Source organism: Globicephala melas, chromosome 2, assembly GCF_963455315.2.
Source record: "Globicephala melas chromosome 2, mGloMel1.2, whole genome shotgun sequence".
NCBI lineage: Eukaryota > Metazoa > Chordata > Mammalia > Artiodactyla > Delphinidae > Globicephala > Globicephala melas.
Window position 1 is genome coordinate 127,668,823 of NC_083315.2, and position 9,808 is coordinate 127,678,630.

A 9,808-nucleotide genomic window follows, 5' to 3' on the forward strand; every position below is an offset into this window, starting at 1 on the left:
TGAACTTTATTGTAATGTTTATAGTAAAGTTTTAAATGGACCTTTTCCCCCATGCTTATCTCCACCTTTGTTGGTAGCAAACCATAACTTTGTGCCTGCTAAAATAATCTATAGAGTTAAGGAATAAGAATTGGAAAAAACTGATATTCCAGTAAGAACCCCAGGCTTCCACAAAAGCCATGAGTCTCAGCACTAAGGCCCTCTGGAGGCAAGGGAGGGATAAGCCCTGAGGACCAGTCTCTGGGAGACTTAAGAAAGAGTACAGCGTTTGGTGTACCACGATGGTTCTGAGGTGTGGGAGCAGCAGGGCATGGACATGGGGACGGACAGAACTGTGTCGGTATCCAGGTCACTAACCAGGAGGCCATGACAAGTCATCGACCATCCTACATCCATTAGTAAGAAGGGATAACAATACACACCTCCTAAGGTTTGTAAGCGTAGTTAGTGCATCCTAGGTAACAATCCTTGGCATTTCACCCAAGACCACTGAGTCACCAAATGGCAATATGATTCCATCTCCTTGTTGTTGCTCTTGCTTTTCTCATCTTATGGAAGGAGGATAGTCAAACTTTGACTGATGTTGGTCTGATCTACTCTAAGGCCCCTGTACCGTCTGCCTCGCTGCCCAACATCTGCCCAGGGAACCTCATAGCTGCTGGCTGGAATTCTTTGATTCCTCTTCCAATAGTTCTACCATTTGCATCCCACAGAGAGAAGGTTCAGTAGCATAGAGGCTTGGGACCTTAGTAATACAATGATTCTGGGTTGGTTGGCTTGTGTTTGTTTTGAACCACACAGTTCTTTTCTTGCTGGACACACAGATATTCCCCAAGGGGCTGGGTTCAATTACAGCCACCTGCTTTATGCAGAAGCAGTACCCACTTCTCGCCACAGGCCTGTGATGCCAGACTTCTTGATTTAAGATGATTTCCTTTCAGGGACTGTCTCTCTCTCTCTCTCTCTCTCTCTCTGTAACCTGGCTTCTGTCATGACCATGGCGCCTCCTATCCAAAATATCTTTATATGCCTGGGACTTCCTTGGTGGTCCTGTGGTTAAGAGTCCATGCTCCCAATGCAGGGGGCCCAGGTTCCATCCCTGGTCCAGGAACTAAGATCCCACATACCGCAACTAAGCACGCGTGCCGCAACTACTGAGCCCGCGCTCTAAAGCAGAGGTCCCCAACCTTTTCGGCACGAGGGACCGGTCTCGTGGAAGACATTGGGGTGTGGGGTGTTTCTGGTGGTAATGCTGGCGATGGGGGAGCGGCAGATGAAGCTTTGCTTGCTCGCCCACTGCTCATCGCCTGCTGTGCGGCCCTGTTCCTAGGGGTTGGGGACCCCTGCTCCAGAGCCTGCACGCCACAACTAGAGAAGCCCAAGCACCGCAACAAAGACCCAGTACAGCCAAAATTAATTAATTAATTAGGAAAATGTATCTTTATATGCTTGAACCCTAGTTATGGAAAAGGGTTGAACCCTCTCCTGAAGGGTTCATGGCTCACAACACAAATCAGATGTCGTACACCCCGCTAGAAGAAGTTCTAGGCCAATAGCTTTAAGACAGCTGTGGGTCCTGTTACATGAAGACAAAGAAGAGTGTGTGGAAAGAACCTAGCAACATTCCAAATAAAGAAGAGGTGGCCTAATCTCCTAACTGGTCCATGAACTGGTCTTTTAGTATGCTATAGTAGTTATTTTGGGTCATGGTCTAGGTTGGTAACTCAAGGTCATGGCTCCAGGAATTCTCTCCCTCCATTAGCATACAAATATACGTATTTCTCCATATTAAAAACAACTTCAAAAACTCTCTCTTGATGCCACATTCTTCCAAGCACACACTGCCCCATTTCTTGGCTTCCTTTTATAATAAAATTCCTCAGAAGAGTTGCCTTTATCACTGTCTTCATTTTGCTCTTCTCATCCTCTCTTGAACCCTCTCTGATGAAGCTTTCATCCCTACCACTCTACTCAAATAGCTCTCATTAAGGTCTCAAATGACCCTCATATTTTCAAAGCCAATGGCTAATTCTAAGCCTGTACTAAAGGTGACCTTTGACACCATTGAGCAACCCCCTCATTCTCGAAACATTTTCTTCCCTCAGCTTTTTTTTTTTTTTTTTTTTTTTTTTGCCACACCACACGGCTCACGGGATCTTAGTTCCCAGACCAGGGATCGAACCTGGGCCTCCTGCAGTGGAAGTGCGGAGTCCTAACCACTGAACCATCAGGGAATTCCCTTCTCTCAGCTTTTAAGAACATTGCTCTCGGGATTTTCCTGCCTTGAAGATCACCCCTTCTTACCTCTTTTGCTGGTTCCTTAGCTTCCTGACCTCCAGATGCTGGAGCTCCAGGGCTCAATCTTTGGTACTTGTCTCTCCATTCCCCATGGTGGTAACTCCAACCCGGACTTTTCCCTGAATGCCAGACTTGTGCATTTAATTGCCCACTTTACAGTGGGTTTACACCTCAAATATAACATATCCAAAACAGAACTTTTGACTTCCTTTCCCCCAGATTTGCACCTGGGTCTCCCTATCACAGTGAATGATCTCTTCATTCTTCCAGGTACTCAATTGAAGAACTTTGGAGTCATTCGTGATTCCTCATCCAACCATCGGATTCCTATGTGCTCTTCTCTCAGAATAAATCTTGAATTTGACCACCTCCACTGCTGCCCCTCTGACCCAAACCCCATCACCTCACACCTGGATCACATCAGCAGTCTTCTAAAAGACCTTCCTGCTCATGAAGCTGGAGTAACCAGCAGCTAGAGGAACGCTTCTAGGGTATAAGTCATGCCAGGGCACCCCTCTGCTCAAAACCCTCTGCTGGCTCCCATCTCATTCAAAGTAAAATCCACAGTCCCTACCATGGCCCACAGGGCCCTCATATCTAACCCCCTCATCTCTCTAACTTCATCTCCTATGGCTCTCTTTCTCACTTCCCCTGCTCCAGACACACTCATCTCTTTGCTCCTCCCAGAACACACTAGAACACACCTAGAACACCTCACTTGATCTTGCCTTGGGGCCTCTTACTCTTCCCCTTGCTTGGAATGCTTTCCCCCTAAATGGCTGCAAGAGTCACTCCTTCACATTTCTGCTGGAATGTCTTCAAATGTCATTCATCAGGAAGGCTCTTCCTAACCACTCTATATAAAAAAGCTAGCCCCTCCATCACCTCTACCCCCTTATCCTGCTTCATTTTCACCACTTGACATATAATCATTTGTTTACTGTTAGTCTCTCCTTATTTGTGAGGACAGGAGCCTAGAACAGTGCCTGGTACATGGCAGGAGTTCTGTAAAAACTTGCCAAATGCACACATGTCAACTATCTTACACAGAGGTGTCTCATCAGAAACACTGACTGAAAATATTGACTTCTTTCTTTTTTTTCCACAATGGAAAGTGAGCTTGAGAAAGGGTAGGATAGTTGCTTTGAGCTCAGGTATGGCAGTATAATTTTATTACTGTCACTAGAACGGTACTTAATGTTCTTAAAGTAGAGTACAAGCTGACTAACTTTAACTGGAGCAATTGTTTATTTTTCTAAAAGCCTGGAAAAAATAAGATTCAAATGAAAACATTAAAGGGTTGACTATAGCAGGACCTCTTGGTGAAGAGCGAATTACATTTAGTTTAGGGAGCAGTTTATTAGCACAAATACTGAATTTATCTCATAAAAATGTGTCACACTTTTTCCCCCAAATGGCATGAAGTAATGTTATTTGAAAAGTGTTTCAATTTTTCAGAAAAAATGTTTTCTAAAAATATTAGCAAAATAGGTTTCTTGATAATAATTATTATCTTTAAAATCATTTACCAATGTATAGTTACATCTTCATATATGCTTTCACATCAAGAACGAGAAACACTGTAGATGTGGTGCCTTAATAATTATGCAATTGACTGCTGGACAATTCACTCCCATGATCTTATCTGCTTAATGGAAACAACTGTAATTTTTAAAAGAGTCTGACAGCAACTATTGGGAGTTGCTTTAAATCATTAAATAAATGGTTTAAAAAACATACAAGCAATTCTCTGAGGACAGATACATGCAAAATTCTATTATAACTTAATAGACTTCCCTGGTGGCACAGTGGTTAAGAATCCACCTGTCAATGCAGGGGACACAGGTTCGATCCCCGGTCCAGGAAGATCCCACATGCCGCGGAGCAACTAAGCCCGTGTGCCACAGCTACTGAGTCCACGTGCCACAGCTACTGAAGCCCATGCACTCTAGGGCCTGCATTCTGCAACTACGGAGCCCTCATGCTGCAACTACTGAAGTCTGCTCGCCTAGAGCCCGCACTCTGCAACAAGAGAAGCCACAGCAATGAGAAGCCCGTGCACCATGACGAAGAGTAGCCCCTGCTTGCTGTAACTAGAGAAAGCTCGTGTGCAGCAACGAAGACCCAATGCAGCCAAAAAAAAAAAAAAAAAAAAAAAAAAATCCAAGGGACCATTCAGTTGTTTTGTGGTATTAGTATTTCGTTGTATCAGATAGATCCTATAAGTAGGACATCACCTGATCTGGGGAGTCTCTTTGTTCGCAGACATAGTACTAACTTTCATGAAATTTAGGCTGCACAAAACAGCTGATGTCTTCATTTTCATCAATGGATAGTGAAATGAGAAAAATAAGGGCAATGATCCCTCTCTCTCTCTCTCTCTCTCTCTCTCTCACACACACACCCCTACACTCATACACTCTCACACACCTGAGAAATGTATATATAGAGAGATGTTGTTTTAGTTGTCAACTACTCTCTCAGGAAGACTGCTTTTTTCCTAAAATTGGGTCTTTCCTAGTTTTTCTAAAATATTAAAACGTCCTTTCATTTATGAAGTGATGATGATAACCCAGCCTCTTAAAATGCCGACCAATCTGTAAACAAAAAAAATTTTTTTTGGAAATTTTATTGATCCATGAAATTCAAAAGTCTGCAAATGATAACTTTCTAATAAAAAATCTTGGCTGGCTTCCCTCTTTTCACGTGAAAGCCAGACTCCTCAGCCTGGCATTCAAAGCCTTCTACGTCTGGTCTTCATCTACCTTTCTTGCTTTCCTTATCATAATAAGAGCAGTCTGGGCCTCAGCCCTTGCTTGTTCTCACCTGCTAAGGTCACTGAGGTACCTTCAGCCTCAGTCTTCCTAGTTCTTGACCTTAGCAGGGGTCATTAACAGCCCCAGTTCTGTGAGGGGTGTGCAAGGAAATTCCTAGGAACTCACACTCACTGAGCCCCTGAGCCCGTGAACCTGGGCCCATGGAACTGTGCTTGGTTCCGGTTTAGTATTCCCCTTCCATGGGCCCTAGAGCTCTGCCTTGAATGCAGCTCAGATGGGGCCCTAAAACACTAGCCTAGACCTCAGCAGTTTCCTGTTCTCAGGGACAACAACATGTCCCCAAGGCAGGCTCCAAACCCCAAAGGCCACCTGGGACCAAGGTGAAGCTATGTGCTAATCATCACTTATCCCAGGGCCAGACCTGTTTTCCAAGAAATTCCTCACACCCCCTCCTAATGCACGCTGGCTTCCTTTCCTTCTCTTTTCTCCCAGGCCTATTAGCCCAGCAGGCATCTAGGCTAAGACTTTGGGGTTATTACCTGTGTTCCTTCAATATACTGTTTTCCACTTATGCACCTCTTTTTTCCCTAGGAGAGACTGTCTGCCCTGAATGCCTTATCTCTTATTCCATGTCTCCCTAAACATTTCAAAGTCTAGTTCAAGCAAGCCTCCAAACACTTTATTTAGAGGGTTCATGACAGGCATGGGGAGACAAGGTGAATGACAGAGGCCCTGCCCATTAGGAACCCAGTGTATTGGGTGTAAGAGCTGAGGGGAAATTCATCTTCCACCGGTTAAGCATCTGAAAGACAGGATGTACAACTTCACATAAACATTGTTTTAGGTACAATGGAGCTCCATAAATATTTACTGAATAAGTAAGTGGAGAAAGTATGACTTCATTTAACAAACCCTCAATTCATTTATCCAGCAAATATTTAAGCACCCATTATGTGTTAGGAATATCACAGAATTCTGAAAAGTTAGGGCTTGAAGGGACAGGCTCTACTGATAATCTAGTCCCATCACCTGATACAGATCAGGGGCATCTCAGCTGTGCACTTGATTTTGGAGAATGGAGTGCTGTGTGCTCTGTACTCAGGCTCCTGTGCACTCAACTGTATCCTTCAGAGGACATCAATATTCAGTTACTCATGAGAACACATCTGACTTCCTAATTTATTGGCAACATCTACCCTTCCTAAGAGTTTATTTTGTTAACATCTTTTTTTCAATCCAACAATAACATTTATTGGTATTACATGCCAAGTGGTTGATACAGAGATCTAGAGGCAAGGTCCCCATCCTGGGGGAACTGAAGTAATTCAGGGACTAAACTCGTAAACACCGTATTGCTAAAGAATGGTGAGAGGTTTCAGAGAGGCGCTCGCAGGTGACCTTCAGAATCAGAAAAAGAGTATCTCTCCACTAGAAACAGACTGGCTTTTCTTTGGAGTAAATGGGCCCTTTGAAATACAATTATCACCTTCTCCACTAGGGAAAGCCTGAGAAAGTGAAAAACATCCATGGGCGCCAGAGAAACAGTGAGACCCTCTCTCTCCCTGTGTAGAGAGTGGGGAGGGCAGGGCAACCAGGCGGTGGGATGGGCAAACACTGCTTGTCTCGCTCTTTCCTAGGGGAGTACTTCACAGGGGCTTTGGAAGTGTCTTCTCAGAATTGACAACAACCAGTTGGTAAAGAATGTCCTAGACCCAAATAAAGAAAGTCGTCCCCACCCGTTTTAATTTATCCAGAGCCCTCCACTTCCCATTTGGGTCCTCATCCAGAGATAACCCCACACACGCAATTCATGGGGAGAAGAAGACTTTTAGAGAGGCCTGGAGCAAATGGAGAAGCAAAGGTGAGAGAAAATCCCCTGGATGTTCCATTGAGCTCGCACGAGGTTGCTCTTTCCTTGTTGGATAGGTAGTTGTACTTGTCAGAACACAGAGGCCCTAACTGTTTAAAACCAACCCCTACGGAGAAAGTTAATCTGTTGAAAGTTAACCCACACTGCATTCATTACAGGACGCATTCTACGTAGGGTAGGATTTGGGTTTCATTGTCACAGAAATTCAGAAAAGAAGGAAAAGATACTTTCCTTCTTCATTTCCATTCCAGGAAAAAAATACTTTCAGCTTATAATAAACAACTCCCCTCCCCCCCCCATGTCATGGTCTCCAAGAGTTAACTGATGAACATTTTTAAAGCAATCATTTCACTTTTTTGAGAAAAATCCTTCTTCTAGAGACAAGACGTTATAAAGGTCAGCCGTAGATAGATGTGAGGCATAATGAAAACCTGTCAGCTTTCTAGCTGTTTGAAAACAGGTGAATGATTAATTCTCTTCATGGACTCAAAACATCAACAGAAGCTAGTCTAGAAGTTTAAAAATCATGGAAAGTTCCTGTACTATAAAAGTTGATGGCTTTTCATGAACCAGATCTACAGGTGACATGGGAAAGAAGCCACTGGGAAGAAAAATAAAATATTCCACAGCAAGTCTGAAAGTGAATACCATCGTTCCCTGCACTTAACGTCTCCACTTTATAATTCATTATATAATTGGTGACTCACGCACAGATGTCCCATTTGTGTCACTGAGGACAGAAGTCCGTGAAGGAAGGAGATGCGGCCACATCTCAAGGCATTTATTTCACATAACACGACTCACTTTAATTTTGTTAGTCCATGAAACTTCACTTTAAAGAATCCATTACCAGGACTTCCCTGGTGGCTCAGTGGTTAAGAATCTGCCTGCCAATGCAGGGGACAGGGGTTCGATCCCTGGTCTGGGAAGATCCCACATGCAGCAGAGCAACTAAGCCCGAGCGCCACAGCTACTGAGCCTGCGCTCTAGAGCCCGCGAGCCACAACTACTGAAGCCTGAGTGCCTAGAGCCGGTACCCCACAACAAGAGAAGCCACTGCAAGGAGAAGCCCGTGCATCTCAACGAAGAGTAGCCCCTAGAGGGGTGGGATAGGGAGGGTGGGAGGGATACACAAGAGGGAGGGGATATGGGGATATGGGGATATATGTATGCATATAGCTGATCCACTTCAAATACAAAATTGTAAAGCAATTATACTCCAGTAAAGATGTTAAAAAAAAAAAAAGAAGAGTAGCCCCCGCCGCAACTAGAGAAAGTGTGCACTCAGCAATGGAGACCCAACACAGCCTAAATAAATTAATTTTAAAAAAATTCATTACCTTGAGCATGTGGATTTCTCGAAGGGCGATTTTCTTTATGACAGGGTCATCTTCTGATTCCAGAAACCTCTTGATGGCCACAATCTGACCCGTGTCCCTGTTTCTGCATTTGAAAACAACTCCATAGGATCCTTCGCCAATTTTCCCAATTTTTTCATACTTCTCCATCACAGAAGAATAAATCTTCTTTAAACGGATCTTCACATAGTTTGAAAATGTCGCTTATAAAATCTTGGCTTGAACGCACTGCACTAGAGCTTCACTCAGCGATGGGTCTTTGTCAAGGACCTAGAACAGAAGACGGCACTCGTTACAGAATTAGGAACCGACCCATTCCCTTAAAGCCTCGCCCCTCAGCCGTGGCCACTTGACCAAGGGTGACAGCCTGGAGTCAGCTGCCTTTGATAACTCAAGTTTAATCGTCTGTTATATACCCTGCAAGTTAAAATGTAACCCGTCATCCTAAAACGAACTGAGTTGTAAGACAATCTATCTTTTTAATGGTAAATTCATCCGATCTAAGACACATGAGCTGGCTGGAGGACCGGGAAGGGTAAGGGCTTCCCCGGTTCTAATATCGGGTTTCATTTCCCTTCGCGGGCGGCGGCGGCGAGGCCCCGCCGGAGGGGAGAGCCCTGCGAGGCGCGCGCTCCGCGCCTCCTGAGGCGGGCCCGGAGCTCTGTGGGAAGCAGGGACGCGCCGTCCCGCCGCTGGGCGGGGCCACCTCTCCCGCCCCGCCGCTGCTGCGCGGTCGCGGGGAAACCCGCCAGCGTCGCCCCGGCTTCCCACCCGCGCCCCAGCCCCCGCCGCGCAGCCTCGAGCGGCGCCACGTGGCGGCCCGGCCCGCGCCTCCCTCCCCGCCCAGGACTCACGGCGCCGCAGCTGTCGGGCCGGCTAGCTCCTGCCTCGCCGACTCGCCCGCCCAGCTCGGTCGCGGCCGGGCTGATCCCTATGGGAACCGCCCCCCGCTCCGGCCTGGCCAGGGCGGGGCCGCAGCGCCCCGGCCTCCCTCCCGGACCCGGTCGCCGTCCTTGCTGCGGCGAAAGGCCCTGGTGGGCTGCCTCGGAGCCCGGGAGAAGCTGTTCTGGAAGTGGGCCCGGGTCCCTGCACGTCCCTCTGCCGGGGAGAGGAGGCCTGCAAGATTGCAAACTCCAGCAGGTCGTGGAAGACGCAGCTCTGGCAGAGTCTGCCGGGAAGACGCCTGCGCTAGGAGCCCCTCACCCCACGCAGCCTGTACCACACCGTGTGATAACTGTGATTACTCCCCTGTATTCTCCGCGAGACTGTGAATGCCTTGAGGGCAGCTTCTGTGTCTCTCCTGGTCAGTGCTGTAGCAGCCAGTAATGAATGAATGAGAGAAAGGGGGAGAGGAAAAGAGGAAGTATGATGACAGTACGATGACTGAAATTGGTTAGAGTCTGCACGTACCCCCACTAGCTTGGGAGTTGGGGTGGGGTGGGGCGGTGCTTGACCATTGACTTCCACTAGAGCTGGGCTTATAATGTGGGAGATGGAGGCTTACA

The 9,808-nt window shown here is 46.5% G+C and overlaps 1 protein-coding gene and 1 non-coding gene across 6 annotated transcripts in view; both read right to left on the reverse strand.

Annotated features, from left to right (window-relative positions):
- The window catches only part of CDKL1 (cyclin dependent kinase like 1), a 63,522-nt gene extending 54,067 nt beyond the window's left edge, over positions 1-9,455 (reverse strand). For 2 of the 5 annotated variants that reach the window (XM_060294794.2, XM_060294795.2), the window contains exon 1: positions 8,286-8,970. In XM_060294794.2, coding sequence (XP_060150777.1) covers positions 8,286-8,453 — 168 coding nt within the window. In that variant the 5' untranslated portion in view covers positions 8,454-8,970. Of the gene's footprint in view, positions 1-8,285; positions 8,971-9,157 lie in introns of those variants that run through there. The other 3 variants (XM_060294793.2, XM_060294792.2, XM_030854915.3) reach the window with 3 other exon arrangements.
- TRNAG-UCC (transfer RNA glycine (anticodon UCC)) lies at positions 2,162-2,234 on the reverse strand. Its single transcript has one exon. It is a non-coding gene; the product is annotated as a tRNA-Gly (tRNA).
- Positions 9,456-9,808: the final 353 nt, after the last annotated feature.